Here is a 17181-nt window from a genome sequence, read left to right as displayed (position 1 = left end):
AAAATAACTCTTCTTGCTGGTCGTAGTATACGTCCGTCTCGATTGGGCAGCTGCGATTTACCTTTGGCGAGTGAAGCGTCCGACTCGGCCAACGAGATGTCCAGAGAGGCGATGATGTGCGCGCACGGCTTGCGAAGAGCCCTTCCCGCTTCCGTTGGCGGCCAGCAAGTGAAGGAGTCCCAAGCCGACGGGCAACCTTGTCCAAGAACCATAGCGGTGTCACGTAGCTGCGGCTCCTGGCTCGGATGTTCTGGACCAACTGTGTGACGCAACGAGATTGGTTCCATTGCCGATGAAACTCCTGCGTGCACAAGAAGAAACGAAACCTTGAGATTATGTACAGTAAAAGAAAAGAGAATCATATTTTCACTACAAGGGCGAAGCAATGAATACGATAGTAACAAACTGGAATGTCATATGAAGAGCGGCTAGCGGCTAGATCTTTTGGATCCGTGAGTGCATAACAATAGTTTACGCGAATACAGCCATGCTGTACGTCGCCTCAAAGGGAATTAGGTGATGATATCCTAGCATGTACAAGGGTATGCGAGCCGTCTGCCGATGTCAGTCGAAAGAGAGCGCGCGCCAGCGCTCACAACGGCTCCCCCCTCTTTTTTTTTTTAATCAAAGTTCGCAGTTTCTGCTCAAGCGATGAAGCCCACGCACCACCGCCCTTTCATGCTCCTTCGCCCCACGAAAAATGGGCGGGAAGTTTCCTCTTAGCTTGAAGAGCCATAGTGGCAGGTTTCGCACGCGGAATGATATTATCGCATGCCCGCTTCGTGCGACGGAGACGGCCGGCTCCTTACACCTCCGCTTCAGAAGCGTTCATCCCCGGCGCTCCGGAGTTTCTGCACGCACGATTCGCGAGGCGATGCTATCGATGTGGACTTCATACGGAACACGACGTTAATGGCGATGGCGAAAATCCACCGAGCTAGTGCCCCTATAATTGCTATTGTAATAAAAACGCTAGAAAAGGGCAAGTGTGCGTACTAAATGTCAATCAGTATTTCAATTCAGAAACGTCATTGGTGTTTTTGACGAACGAAAATGAGCGTATACATAAAATATGGGTCTGGAGAGTTATTGCACCTGAGGGTCGTCATCGCCTCTACGAGTAAAAGAAAGGAAGAGAGAGAGAGAAACTGCACTAGGGTGTGGATAAGGAGGTTCAGGCATGAACGATGCGAACGTGTTTCTGTCGCGGGAACGCGAACAGAGGGTAGCTAATGGCGACACTCCATCGCGGCACTTTTCCGGACTTGTCTTTCATGTAAGCGCAAATTTTTGTTTGCTCAGCACAGCGACGACATACCAAAAAGCGCATGCCTCTACTTAAAGCGTCATTTGTTCCTCGACAATGTCCATTACCCATTATTATAAACATCCAATGAATCAGTTGTAATACTATTTTTTACTAATGTAGCGCCAATTACATTAAGTGAAACTAAAGTTGATGCTTGGGCGTGTTGGCACGACATAGCGAAAAAGAAAGAGCGCGATAAACGGGAGACCAGACGAAGAAGGTCACATACAACGCTCTGTATGTGTCTTTCTTTGTCTGGTCTCTCGTTTTGCGCGCTGTTTCCTTTTCATTAAGTAAAAGCCTAGATGATAAGTGGACGCTTTGCAACGTGGCATTTGAAGAACATTGCAAACGTTGCATTGTTCAGGAGCATAGGGGTGCACACATGAGGTTCAGGGGTGGTTCTAATATCTCGCTACTAAACCTAACATCACCACTATGACAGTTGCCGTCCCCAGCGAAGTTCTTTGCAGACTTGCCAGGGACTACACAGAGTTTCGAATTCTTTCATACCGAAGCCCTTCTCCGATTTCCGACGTCCCGATTCAGAAGCCCCGTTCCCCGCCCTCTTTCCAGCTCGCTCGCCGGTGGTAACAACCCACGCGAGGTTGGTACTGACGGCAGCTGTAAGAGGACGTCCGCCACTGACAAGCTCGCGGTGCGGCAGAATGGGCATACGTCGTTGATGTGGCAACACTGGACACTGACTTGTTCAGCGGACCCTTTCACGGACTGCCAACCAGGGGTGCTGCCTACTCGTGAAAAACTTCGCCCGGGCTTCCTAAAAGCTGCTATTGCTGATCGCCAGCTAAGCTTCATCGCCCCCGTTTCATTAGTTAGAAGGAAAGTCGCGGTGGGTGTGGGGAGGGGGTATGTTGTAACGTGCTCCTCAGCTCGTCTGACAAAGCTTCGCGCGAAAAGGCACTGTTCGATATTTCCGAAGAAGTGAGTCGAAGTTCGGCGCAAAGAAGAAAAAAAGCTTTATTATAGCGAAACACGGACCCAAGTGGGCGCAAAGGCCCGACAGTGCTATATAGTCACACGTACATTTCCATGCCCGCCTCTTCCATGTTCCAGTTCTTTCATCTCACTGGTCTTTCTCCTCGAACTCACTTTTTCGTAGAAAGTAGCCTACAGGACACTATGCACATACCTCAGGAAACTTAAGGTGAACATTTGGCAGAAGTCTGCCTAGTTGGCACAGGAACGAGGCAATTTGAAAACTCCAACTAAACATTGTATTCAGAAAACCGACGTTTCGAAGCCAGACCGGCTTCTTCCTCAGAGCTGAGAAAGCCAGAGATGTGTTGCGCCTATATACTTTCTCGCCTTGCGTGAGAGGTTCGCCGCGACCCGTCACAAGCCCTGGCAGTAGAGAGAGGGCAATGTCCCCGTGGAACGGTCGGTGTCCCCCGCTGTCTGCTGAATGTGCCAGGATTCGATGAGTAGTCGCCAGTGGGTGTTCATTTCTTCTTTTTTCCAGAATCACCGCGTCGTTCAGGTGAATGTGGTGGTCAAAGCGCTCGCAGTGTTCCGCTATACTGCGCTCCGTTGGCTGTCAAATTGAGGGACGGTCGTTCTTGTGCTCTCGTACTCTTTCACGGAAGTTCTTTGTTTCCCCAATGTAGGAAGTGGCGCAGTCGGCGCACTAAATCAGGTATACCATGCCGAGATTTTTCCGCAGGTGCGCTGAATTCGGGCCGAGAAATGAAGCTGCCGATAGTGGTGGATGGCTTGAGCGCGACGTTGACCCCTGTCTTTATAAGTACAAGGCATGGCTTCTAAACTTCGGGTTTCTGAATGCAATCTTTTCGTTAGAGCTTTCTATTCGCCTAACTCTGCAGATTTACGTAGATTTTAATTTTATTGCAAATGTGCTCATCACAAGTATAAACTTCTTAAACCTAGCATTCAGTTCGGATGATTGGTTTAAGCTAGACCTGTTGAATTTTGACGGTGTTGTCTTCCATTACGCCTAGTTTGTAAAAGGTGAAGTCAATTTAGAATACAAACGGACACCAGCGCGTACTAGGGACTAAAATTTTATTCAAAAACGAAAAAAAAAATGTAACAGGCAATGAAGCTATCGCGTGCATAAAATAATCTCGGAAATGAACTATGTGTGTTCATTTCCTGCTCTCTCTGCTTTGTGTGAGACCATAGAGGTGTTGACGACACAGTCGGCGACAAATAAAATAAGCTAAAAAAATTTCACGGGTAGTGCATTCCTTACGCCATACGAAAATTCGGGTGCACATTAAGAATCACCAGGTGGTCGAAAATTCTGGAGCGCTTTATTATGACGTGCCTCTTCTTCAGTTCGGGGCGTTTCGGGACGAAAAGACCCAACGACTTCACATCCTAACTGCAAAATATTGTGGCCTAGATTTCGTCGCAAGCGACATGGTCGCCGCAGCCACTATCAGGTCTTTCATCGTTGCGATATCAAGAGAGATAACAGATCTTAAGGTTGCAAAAAAAAAAGGAAACCAGAAATGGAAATCACACCCCGTGGCGTGCAGCGAAGCAGAAGAAAACAATAATTACATGGTGAGAGTGAAGAGATATGTGATACCGCGATATATATATATATATATATATATATATATATATATATATATATATATTTATATATATATATATATATATATATATATATATATATATATATATATATATATATATATATATATATATGTGCGTGTGTGTGTGTGTGTGTGTGTGTGTGTTATGGCGCCGCACTAATTATGTATAAGGAAATGACGCAACGTAATAAAGATTTTGACGCATACTTGTTCTTTTCCCATGGCCGAAATCTTCATTTATCTAGCATTAAATTGAATGTTTCTGGTTTGGAAAACACATTCCCCATTTCCGCGAGATCCCCTATTACCGTGAAAGAGACAGCTTAACCAAAACGAAAGTTAGATATCTGCAGAACAGCGCAGACTCACTTTTCAATAAAGGCCAGATTTTCATACTAAAGAAACAAAAATTAAAGTGAAGTAAAGAATGGGCTCAGGGGAGAAGATATGCATTCTATACTGGGCCATGGCAAGTGTCAGAGGATTGTCCGAACGCACCTGCACCATCTTTTCTTTTTTTAGAGGGATACTAGCCGCTCTTTTTGTGTTTTCCCCGTAAAAAATTGGCTATCTCACGTCGGAACCGAACCGTCGGAAAATGGGACACCCAAAGAGGGCATCTGTTTTCTGTCAAGAAAAAAAGCGAAGCAAGAAATGACAAATATAGACAAAGACAGACGTTCTACATACTGCACGTCGGTTATTAGAGGGAGATTCCACCCATTCCGTGGTTTGACTGCGAGACGGTTTCCTTTTTCTTTTTCAGGCAATTGCCCCATCGCTCGTTAGTAGAGGCACAGGGAACCATAATTTATAGCGAGCCGCGGCTTTTACTGTTGCTGCCGCCAACGTCCGCTTTGTATGGGAAGACACTTAGTTGCCGAGAAAAAAAAGAAAGAAAAAAGAAAGAATTCCAGTGAGCGCGGACGCCAATTTGTTTCATTTCAGTATTCGTTGCAGTGACAGTTTCCCAGTTCTGGAAATGAAGAAAAAGGGGTTGGACGGGACGGTGCTCCGGGAACAGCCATACCCCCAAATTTGACAGCTAACTTCATCTGTGGGGGGAACAAAGAGCTTCCGACAGATGCCACGCATGGAGGAATCAGTTAACTGCGAAACATCCAGCAAGCAGTGGTGTATAATGTACTTTATTTAATACGGCGTAGCTGATGGCGTAGATTAGCCATGCTATATAAACTTTCGGTGTAGCAGAACCCCCCCCCCCCCTCCTTGTCGGCTAAACATTTTGGACATTTAGTCTTTCATTGCACGTATTGTACTCCCAGTCTAACAGGTATGGAGATTGTGCACAACTAACGCAACAAACAAGAGAAATACTCGAGACAACGGTAATCAATAAATAGAAAGACAAAAGGGTCACTTGCCACTCTGTATCATTCTTTTGAAAAAATCCCACCGATACCTTGTTCGGTGGCCCGCCGCGGTGGTCTAGTGCTCGCCCGAGAGTCGCAGCATCGAATGCCGGCGGCAGCGGCTGGATTTTCAACGAAGACGGGAATGTTTAGGGCCCGTGTACTTAGAATATAAGACTATAATAGACTATAATAATAAGAGTATGTAATTATATTATTATTATTATTATTGTTATTATTATTATTATTATTATTATTATTACCTTTTTAAGGTATATTCTTCTTTACCCCCTCCCTCTCTTACGTATTGATCGTAGTGATCCTTCGGGGCACTTTAGTAGATGAGTTAGGAAAAGGACTAGTAAATTCCTAATAAAATGCTTTAAATGTTAGCTATGTACTCATGGCCCTATTTGCGGCTGCAAACTGTAGGCATAAATGGTGCGTGTGCGTGGTAAGCTATAGAAACGGACAATGTACATATGCCGTTAGTGCTTCTTTCGACCTACTAACAGGATACTCAACCGATTTAAGTAACCGACCCGGCAGTTTCCGGCAAAACATTAAGGAAAGTCCCGACGTTGCGAGCCAGATTTGAGCGTTGACAAATCCGGCTTTCTCAATATTTCAAGCTTTACAAGCCTGCTTCCGTCAATGCATTTATAATATCGGCGCTTCGTAGTGCATATAGACGAGTCACAAGGCAAGTCCGCTGCATCTCATCGAGTTGACACAATCTGCGGGAACATGCTCACAAGGCCTCGCAAAGGCTCTATAGTTTCTAAGTCTGCTTTTTAAATCCTATTCTTTGTTTTTTTTTTTCCACAGCAGGTAGCGCAAAACATTACCAAGGACAGGTGCGGAGAGAAAAAGCCCCAAAGTGCTTGGTAGAGAGAGAGAAAACACAAGGAGAAAGACAGGGAGGTTAACCAGGGCTGAGCTCCGGTAGGCTACCCTGCACTGGGGAAGGGGAGTGGAGGAAAGAAAGTTATAGAGGAGGAGAGTTTCGTACTATGCCTACCATGATGAATCATTACCAACTGGTCCGATCGAACTGCCTCCTTTTCGAGTATAAAATTCGGCCGACAGACGAAATGCGCAAGCCATTAATCATGTAATGCAGATGGCAGTGTCACTTTCTCAGCCTTTCAGTTGCCGGGGCATTGAGGCGCATCGCATTCACTGCGAAGCGACGCAGTTAACAAGCAGCCGCACTGAACAAAGCTAAGTAGCCCGTGCTATGGAAAGCGTGCGATATTATAAGTCAATCAGCTCCAGGCGTCGTTCTTAGGTTGAACACTATAGGTGAAGCGAAGAGTAAAAGCTGCCTTTAAATCGATTTATAACGATCAGTTCCGTGGAATTTATAACGATCAGTTCACGTACGTGTGGTGTTTTCAGCCCCCAAAAAACTAGGGGAGCTTTGCAAGTTGACCTGCCCAATTAGTTCTATTCGCTTAGTATGTGATAAGAAACATCAGGTTAGATATGTAGATTGTGTGTGTTGCGTTGTGTACGTGTTCTTGTTATCGTGTGGAAGATATTACATAGGACAGACTAAGCGGTGTCTTAATGATAGACTGCGGGAACATGCTTACAACGTGAGAAATAAACTTTCAGCGGGAGGGTTCTTGGCGGCGCACTGCAAGGGGTGTGGGTGCTCCCCTGATCTGTATAGCTGCACCGTTATCAGCCCGTCTCGCAATCAGCTGACACGTGAGATCAAAGAAGCCGAGGCAATAGAAAAAATGGGGAACTTGTGTGTGAGTTCACCTTCGATCGCTTTGACAGATAAGGAAATGACGTTTCTTGGGATGTCACCACGTGCAAGATGAGTCGTGTTTCTACGCATGTATAAGATGGGTGTCAAGTGCATGAAATAAACAGTTGGAAGTTTAGCGCCTACCTGTCTTGACGTCTCTGTATTCTTTCCTCTTTCCTTTTCATATGTGCCGCGCTAATAGAAGCTAAGTCCGTGGAATGGCGACGAAGGTTAATTACAGGTTCGCAAAACGGCACTGAAGTCAAGAGAAAACGCATGCATTCCACGATCGCCTTTTATAGCTTGTTCACAGCACCGTTGCGAAAGTTCTCAAGTTTATTCGCTGTCGGTGCATCTAGTTGTTAGTTATGCGGTCGGCTGAACTCGCAGAATTAATACAGCGTGCCGATTGACACCCCACAACATCGCGAGGTGTGTTGAATGCGCGCCGATCGTTCGCACTTCAAGGCTTTGGAAAATCGAGTAGAGAAATTTTTGACCAGTCGTGCATACAAAAGTCCAGTGGTCGGCTAGATGGCGTTGCTTGAAGTAGTACATTTATCCACTCGGTGTTTTTAATTACGCTCAAAAGGCACTGGCTAGACACCCAACTATGCGTATTTAGAATGGTGATCGCACCATGGGTGCTCTAAACGGGCTTTTTTAACTCACACGGACGTTCCGCTATTATCAGTTGAGAGTGAGTGAGCGAGTGAATGAGTGAGTGAGTGAGGGAGAGAATCAGTGAAAGAAAGAATGAGAGACAGAGAGAAAGAGAAATGTCTATCGGTGCATGACTTGAGTTCGCGAAGGAAGAATATAATGGGACCCTTCAAAAAGGGTAACCCGGAAGATAATTCACCTTAAGCGAAGAATTAAACGCTTAAAAAAAAGACATGTACAATCGCCCGTTGTAGAAGAGATAAAGAATACTTTGGCACGTGAGGTTCGTGGCTCCAAAGACTATTATTTTAAAACATTGTTGCCTAATTTTATTAAAAATGACCCCAGTAAATTTTGGAATTATATTTCTGAAAAAAAAGAAGCCAGTGAAGGAAATTGTAGTGGGTGGTTCTGTTATTTCAGACTCGCAGGCAATTGCTCAGCATTTTAACCAGTACTTTCAAAGTGTATTTTCTGATTCTTGCGCATGTATGTTGGCGCATACCGCAGTGTATCGTCCTAGTGATGTTGGCTTTATTTCTTACTCTGGTGTGTTATCTATGCTTTTGAACCTTAATACAAAAAAATCATGTGGTCCCGACAGCATTCCAAACATATTTCTTCGTTGATATGCTGAGTCACTGGCTAAATTTCTTGTTTTATTTCGTACTTCTTTAATGTATGGCGAGCTCCCCGAAGACTGGAAGATAGCCCTGGTTGTACCTATCTTTAAAAAGGGCGACCGCCTATGTTTTCAAAATTACCGTCCAATATCACTAACATCTTCTTGTTGCAAACTAATGGAACACATTGTCGCCACTCGCATTCTTGAATACTTAAACGACCATAATATTCTAACAGGTTTCCAGCACGGGTTCAGGAAAGGGTACTCCACCGTCACACAGTTAGTTACAGTATTTCATTCGTTTGCACACACCTTAGACAACACCGGTCAAATAGATGCAATATTTCTAGACTTCAGTAAAGCATTCGATAAGGTACCACATGACAAATTAATTCTTAAGATGCGAAATATTGGCCTCCCCGAAATTCTGGTCACATGGGTTGCAAATTACTTGAAAAACCGCAAACAACTGGTCATAATAGATGGAATAGGGTCCGGCTATCTTGATGTCACTTCGGGAGTTCCTCAGGAAAGTGTGCTGGGTCCATTGCTTTTCATACTGTATATAAATGATATTGTTAATGAAATTACAACTGGTGTGCAAATTCGGTTATTCGCGGATGATGCAGTCTTGTTTCGGGATGTTTCGTGCTGTGCTGATCAGTGTGAACTTAATACCAATCTTACTAATATACTTGAATGGTGCAAGAACTGGGGAATGGTGCTGAACGCCGACAAAACACTGTATCTTCGCATAACACGAAAGACAGTTCCGTACGACTATCAATACACACTAGGAACATCGCCATTGAAACAAGTCACCAGTCATAAATACCTCGGTGTCACACTAACCAGCAATCTCTCGTGGAATTTACACATTGACAATATTTGCTCATCTGCCTTTCGTAAGCTATGCTTCTTAAAACACAAACTCAGAAATTCCCCTTCTAACGTCAAGCTCCTCAGGTACTTTACTTTTATTAGACCTAAGCTCGAATATGCCTGTATAGTCTGGGACCCCTACACTAATCACAACATCCGTAAAATAGAAAGAATTCAGAGAAAAGCTGTAAGGTTTATTTACTCTAAATACTCACGTACTGATTCTCCCACACAAATAATGCTTGCTAACAAAATCCCCAGCCTTGAATCCAGGAGAAAGTGCTTCCGTCTTGATTTCCTTTCTTCACTAAGTAAAGGTGCACTGTCCATTGACTTATCTCCGTTCTTGTCACCGTTACAAACAAGACCTACTAGGCACCAGAACTCGAATGCTTTCGCCCCATATTTTGCTGCTACTTACACCTTCAAGTACTCTTTTTTTTCCGCGTACGATACAAGAGTGGAATGAATTACCCCCTGTATAAGTGCCTTGTTTACTTGTATTGTTTGTATTTTTGCATTTTATCTTCTTGTGCCCCCCTGCTTGGACCTAACCATGGTCTGCAGTATGTATTAAATAAATAAAAATAAAAATAAAAAATAAAATATTGAAGCACTCCCATTACGACAATGATACTCAAAGACCCAATATCAAGGAGGGAGGGGGGGGGGTTTGCTGCCTATACCATATTTCTTATGTAGGCTTCACTGTTGCTAAGACTATGGACTTCGCTGCACTGCATGGAATTAATGCTACTGGCGATGCATTCAATGTCACCACATACCCCCCCCCCCCCCCCCCCCTCCTCCCGACATAAACCAGAGTGACACTTCACAGCCTTTTCTCAGTGACATTATCGTTTTCTTCTTTCTACATAGCTTTGCCCGAAATGCGGAAAGTGTGCAGATAGTCCACCGTCTTTCCTATTCAACTGGGGTATCTCAACATATATGACTGCTGGAACGTGTGCTTTTGGTTTGAGTTGCCGTTACTACTTTTTTTTTCGCTCTTTGTACACGACTGTTCTGTAGTTCGTGAAATGGAGCACAACGCCTCGATGCGAAGGTTTATAGCAACGTTTATAAATATATATATCAGTTTAGAAACTCGCCGCCGCGGCCATTGAACGCAGCCGGCCCGCTGCGGTTCCTGACACCGCGGTGCTGCAGTCGAGAATTGCGCTATCGTTGCGAGCGTCGTCTGCTAGCTCCAACGTTGCGCTTGCGCAGCGGGCTTAGCAAGCCGTCTGATTTTATTACGCCCGTTGCAGCTTTTAAATCTTAAGCGCTCCACTCTGGTGTGTGATGTTCTTAATGCGTGTCGCAACGCACCGCTGTATTATTTTCTACGCATTCGGAACATTCGAGGCCACAAGCTTATGCTTTAACTGCGCCCTGCATACCCGGCCCTCGTTTGGGCCGGGTATGCCCAAACGAGGGCCTCGTCCTCACTAGTATGCCTCGTCCTCACTAGTATTTTCATGCTTTGCATATATTTCTCGCGGGTATTTTTACTGCCAGTTTCCCACATTAGACAAAAAAATCACGCATGCATGCAACTAAGGTGAAGAACACGAGACAATCAAGTGATAAAATTCAAAATGCAATCTTCTTTATTTACACACTTCAGAAAACAACTGTGCAATTTCAAACAAGTTTTGCCTTCTTTCTCTCTCAATGTGTGCCAACACACATGGCACACATTCCTTTGTCAGCATTTGTCAAAACTGTACAGTCTTTGTGGTGCACAGCTTCACTTCCTTCTGCAGATTTTCCGGAACCGCTGACCTCACTGCGGGTGCACCCAAGGCAGAATTTCATACTGTGCACAATTTGCACTATTGCTTCAACGTCTTTCTGGGAGCGTACCCGCACGTCAACAAGCGACTCTTGCAGCAGTTTTCCGTTCGCTGAAATAACGTACGTAAGATCTTCTCATATCACAACGCTCTTCATGATAGAGAAAACACCTGCGCTCATCCATGTCTCGTATGAAACTGCTTGCCGGCTGTTTTCTGGCTCATCCTCCACAATTGACAACTGCCAATTCCGAGGTAGCCGCAGTGAAGCACTGTTCTCGATAATGTACGAGAGATCAGTGCTCTCGCAATTACTCGGAAGCTCATTTGGCTCTTCAGGAGGTGGGTGGCAAGACACAGTCTCTGCACGCCGACAAGCACTTGCTCTCTTTTTCGGCGACCGCCGCCTCTTCAGTGTAGAAGACAGATAGCTGGGTAAGTTCGGCAATTGCGTCGGAACGACACCACTTTTCAGAGCCCATGCACCCCGCTCAACCTCCACCACTTCACCATTGATGATATGCTTATGTTTTCGTGATGTCTGCTGGCTGAAAGTGAACGTCGCACACCTTGCGTGTTTTGCTGAGCAACTTATCAGTGCGGGGAATAGCCCTTCGCCACCTGTCAAGAAGCTCGGGGTCCGACGGTGGGGCAAAAAAGTGCCGCTTGTCGGGGTTACTCCTATATCCGCTTGTGCAGCCAGGCACAAAACACGTCGGCATGTTGGATGAATGTTATGGCATTTCACATGGGAAGCCTGGGACACGGCGAGGAATCGGACAGCGCTTCGTGGGGGAGAGCGGCTGGCCTTGAACGCCGGCGACTTTGTTGACTGTTCGTAACAGCGAGCAAATCTATCATCGGCAGTTGCTTACTCGCAGCACAAACACAGTTCACAACCTCAAAACGAGAAGAAAACAACGAGCAAATCTATCGGCAGTCACTCACTAACAGCACATACACAGTTCACAACCTCAAAACGAGAAGAAAACAACGAGCAAATCTATCGGCAGTCACTCACTAACAGCACAAACACAGTTCACAACCACAAAACGAGAAGAAAACAACGAGCAACCCCACAGCACGACCCAGAAAACCATGGCCACTGGCACACCGAAACGCAGGCCTGCACCGGCCGGCCCGTCGGCACCGCGCAAAAGTCGACCGCAGCGCCCTCACACCCCCTAGGAGTAAGACGCGCCCGGCTTCGGCGGCGGAGTTTCGAAACTGAAATATATCTATAAACGTTGGTTTATAGAGTAGACGTGGAGGAAGGACTGTGTGCATTTTTTTCTGTACTTCGCCCCATTCTTGAAGTTTGAAATACCACGCGGCGCAGTCGGAGTATGCGCTCGACTTATACCAATAATACTGTTCCTCGGGATTCGAGGAGTGTGTCTCGTCACACACGATTCACGGCTCAGTGTTCGTGTGTCGGCAGCACGCTGCAAGAATAAGTTACTCTCTTTCTTCTTTGTTTCTTTTGTTCGTGGTAACTTCAGGGGTATAACAAGAATAGAGAGTATCAGTGCTGGGTACCCAAAGCAGACTACGGACCCAAGCTATTGCGTTCCTTTGCATTCTCCGTGGGTGCAGCTGGGAGTACAAAGGAACGCAAGAGCATGCGTACGCGGAAAGCTGGAGGTCACCGGCCCTAAAACTTTTTAATATCTCCGGTTTTACGTTCCAAAACTATGATATGGTTAAGAGAGACGCCTTGGTGGAGGGCTGGAGAATTCTCGACTATCTGGTGTTAATCGTGGACTGACATCACACAGGAGTACAGTGCATGGAAATTTCAGGGATGCTGTTACGGGTCGATGGTTTCCACGGTGTGAAGCTGGCACGTCGGCGTCCCACGGCGTCGTGGACGAGCGATGCTAAAAGTCCGAATCGCGTGAAGAAGGCATCAGATGAAGCTGCAATGACGTCATGTTGCGTCGGAACTTGTGAAGTCGTGATCACGTCACCTAGACGTCATTGTTAGGCCACGTGTCGTAACGTCACAGTATAACGTCACCACGTGATATCGTAGCTCGGTCAAACCATGACCCGATCGCGGAGGCAGTGCAAAACTAGGTTTGGAGCCTGAAGCTTTTGAGGGGTGGCAGCGCAGCATCAATGCATCGAAGGAGAACAGAAAAAGAATTCAAATAGGCTCAAGTGAACGCACAGGGACCCCTTTGAGTTTTCACGGATCTCCATCGCATCAGTAAGTGAGGCAATGAAAGAAGAGGTTCGCAGAAAGACTTGTCTTTATCTACTCGCGCTTCTTTGGGGTTGCAGTCGTTAAGTGACCTACTTTTTTGAGCCTCATTGCTTCCCGCTTCTTCCGCCGAACTTCACTCTTACCCGTCCCACAGAGGTACCGTTTTCCTCTTTTCCTCCGGGCCCTTATCAACGCGGCACGACCCTTTCCCTCTTTCCACCGGGCCTCGCGCACGTCTTCCGAGATTACCGGCCAGCGCGCTATCGCACGCTCGCGCTCACAGAGTTTCCTACATATACACTCGAGGGAACTCTGGCGCTAGTGTCTATGCCAGCTGCTACGCACGGATACTTCTGCCAGCACAAATTTGTCTTGGCTTGTCTTCACGTGGCCTAGAGCTGCTCTCTCACGACACGAGAATCGGCAAAATGTTCAGCTGTTGTGCTTTACCATCACGACCTTGTAGTCTCGCTAATTCAAATAAGCTCACGATGTCCACAGTGGTCTATTAAAAACAAAAACATAACACAGCAACAAACAAAGCCACAATTATGCGAAACCACAAGCACAAAGACCAGGCAAACTTGCTCACTACGCATCATTCCTATGGTGGCGGGACGATCGCAGCGTCAGAGTCTCCTCTGAAACCCCATGCCCACGGTTGCCCCTCAGATACCCCGCCGTGGTGGTCCAGTGGCTAAGGTACTCGGCTGCTGACCCGCAGGTCATGGGTTCGAATCCCGGCTGCGGCGGCTGCATTCTCTATGTAGGCGGAAATGGTGTAGGCCCGTGTGCTCAGATATTGGTGCACGTTTAAGAAATCCAGGTGGTCGAAATTTCAGGAGCCCTCCACTACTTCGCCTCTCATAATCATATGGTGGTTTTGAGACGTTAAACTCCACATATCAATCAATCAATCAATCAATCAATCAATCAATCAATCAATCAATCAATCAATCAATCAATCAATCAATCAATCAATGCCCTTCAGGTAACGTAGGTTACGCCATACGACGTCAATGGGCCAGATTCGGCTAATATCGTTTTGCCGGTAAAACAATCAATGCAACGTAAGTATTTCCTCTAAAGCAAAGGCCTGACATATTCTATTAGACAGAAGGGCGACAGGAATATGGCTAAAGGAAGTTATAAAAAAGACCACGTAACCCCAAAGCTGTTTTTATACACCCTGAATGTCTTCTTAAATTATGCATGCGCATTTCAAGAAGCTGGAAGCTTCATTAAACATGAATTACTTCATAAACAAAAGATAAAAAAAGAACTAGACAGCTCAACGATAATTGGTGACAACGGTTTCCTAATGTGGCAATTGACATCGCGAGAACAAAAGCAGAAAAAATAATGTTGAGTGGCCTTCCTCTGAGCACGGCGTTGGACAACCAGACGAGACAATGCATAAAAGGAGCACAGAATTGAGTAATAATTAAAAGGAGAAAAGTGATGGCTCTGCTTCCGTTTGCTGTTTAGGCCTAATCACCTTCTGAATAAACGAGTAAGGCATTTAAATCAACGAGATTAGTTGGTACCACTCAAGACTAAAAACGCATGCGCGACGCGTGGTCGGTGACGTTTTCGTCATTCGCCAGTAAGCTGTCTCTTTCGTGCACCCGGAAACACATGATGCGGGAACACTGCGTCGACGCGCGAAACTTCGGTCACGGTTAATCTCAACTTAAGTACTCGGAGAACAAGAGATAAGCTTAAGCACTTCAATAAAAAGGGATTAAATTATTTCAGGCTCACCTTCATGCACTGCGCATTCTCATAGCGCCAACTCTCCTGCAATGTTTAAGCTATTGGCAATCTTACCTTCCAGACAATACGAGCTGTCTGCAACGTTCTGATTCATGTCGCTTCTGTTCTTGCGCTCGTGAAAGGCTCCCAGCGCCGAAAAAAAAAAGAACACTGAAAAAAGGAGAATGAGAACTTGTCTCGCCTCGGCTGCCTTAAATAGCCGAGACGAACTTGGGCAACTTCGAGCTCGGTGTGAGGTACTGTCTAACACAGTTTCTGCTCATGTAGTTCAGCCATCCATTCCGTGAGTGCTGAAAACAATGACACTGAAAAGTATACCGGAAGATGCGAGTTTGAGATGCAAGGTTCGCCCGTCGAGCGCAACGAGAACCTCAGATCCATGCTTGGCGAAGTTGCCGAGAAGCTAGGTATGGAATTTCAGCCTTCGCATGTCGCAGTTCATACCTATAGACTGCCCGCTCGCTGGGATTCCGGCTATCATTGTTGAAGTTCACACAGTTGCAACCAAACAAAAATCACTGGATTCTCGCAAGAGTCTCAATACTTGTGACGGTGGGTATGGCACCGATTATTCGCTTATATTTGAATGAGAACCTGACTCGTACTAATCGTGATATGTTTCGTCAAACCCGCATGACAGGAAAGGAAAAAAGAAAGAATATAAATTTGTACAAGTAATAGAAAGGTGCTGGCAAGAAAGGTAAAAGGCTCTCCTAATCGTCCACATCGATACTCATTGGGATCTCGAAAAACTGGTCTAAATATGGGCATTTGGAACACACCTACTTTTAGTAGCTTTTTCAGAGCGCACGATTTCATTTCGAATTTTAGTAATGCCTTCACAGGTTAACGTGTTAATCTCCACAGCATCCGAAAACACTGGAATTATTTGTGTGCCCCGATATCACTTTTCGTCTCTATATGTGACAACCTTGGGCCGACAGAAATTAATGCTTCCGCGGATTGTATTTCGTCGTATCCGCTTCCCAGGTTATTAACTCTTTTTATACACACGCTCGTAACGCAGAAAAAGGGGTGTGGCAGTATATTTAAAAGACACGTGGTTGGTGTCGAGGTTGATGCTTTCCTTATCACAAGCAGAAGTGGTCGCTTTGCGACTGTGCGCTGCTGAGTTATTGATTACTTTGTTGTCGATATATCAGCCCCAACGTCGGAACATCCGATTGTTTTCATCAGAACTCGATGCAGCGCTATCATCCCTTTCTCTTGACAACATGCTTGTACTGGGGCGACATCAATGTTGATACCCTTCGCCATGATGTGCCCCTGGTTGCTGACTATCTCGACCTTCTATCGAAGTGGCGTTTGGAACGGGCCATACATCTCCCGACACGTAAAAAAATTTTATGCGGAAAATTGGGGAAATGTTGTATTGACCACAATAATGTACGTTGTTGCAATCTTATAACACAGGCAGCTGTCATTGAAACCAAGGTAGCTGATAATTATTTCATCTGCTGTACTATCCTAAGCTGATGGAAACATAAAAAAAAGAAACGGTACAAAAAAAAACTTTCATTGTTGATCCAAGGCTTTTCGACGACTACATTGGTGCCCATGCACTGCTTCTCCATCTCACCTATACGACACCTTTGTACAGATACTGGAAAACTACAGGAAAAAATGTACCCGCAGTTCTAGGATACGATTACACCTAGAGGAGAACACGTGGCTGTCGCCGTTCTTTGTTATTTCATTTCCGTTCTCTTTAATTTAAAATCTATAAAATCAGCAGGTATTGAATGAATTTCAGCTTTTTTTAACGCAGAAACTTTCATGCTATTAAGTGTGCATCTTAAACATTTCTCAATCATATTGCGGGCAGTGGAATTATTCCAGAAGAAATGAGAAAGGGCTTTAGAATACTTTGTTCAAAGCAGCAGCACTAAATAAGCACGAAAATTACCCCCTTTATCTTTTTTACCTTACATCTCACGAATACAAGAAAAAAAAAAGACATCCTGCAAGCTATGTTCACGTACCTTAATGCCAATCACATAACATCAGAAGCGCAATATAGTTTTATACCAGGTAAACCCTTACAAAGCGTTTTATTGAAAAGAAAAAAAAACAAGGAGAAGTTATTGAGCAATGACAACAGATGACATAAAAATACATGATGGTTAAATTAAAATACCTTTGAGGAAATTGTTGACCAAAATTGAAAATTGGTTCGC

At 45.2% G+C, this 17181-nt stretch overlaps 1 protein-coding gene across 3 annotated transcripts in view; it reads right to left on the bottom strand.

Annotated features, from left to right (window-relative positions):
• Positions 1-17181, bottom strand: part of LOC119165005 (corticotropin-releasing factor receptor 1-like) — a 329918-nt gene that overhangs the window by 61147 nt on the left and 251590 nt on the right. For all 3 annotated transcript variants that reach the window (XM_075873607.1, XM_075873608.1, XM_075873609.1), the window contains exon 2: positions 62-301. In XM_075873607.1, coding sequence (XP_075729722.1) covers positions 62-301 — 240 coding nt within the window. The remainder of the gene's footprint in view (positions 1-61; positions 302-17181) is intronic.

Source organism: Rhipicephalus microplus, chromosome 9 (genome assembly GCF_043290135.1).
Source record: "Rhipicephalus microplus isolate Deutch F79 chromosome 9, USDA_Rmic, whole genome shotgun sequence".
In the NCBI taxonomy this organism is placed as follows: Eukaryota; Metazoa; Arthropoda; class Arachnida; order Ixodida; family Ixodidae; genus Rhipicephalus; species Rhipicephalus microplus.
This window is presented reverse-complemented; position numbering and strand designations above follow the sequence as displayed.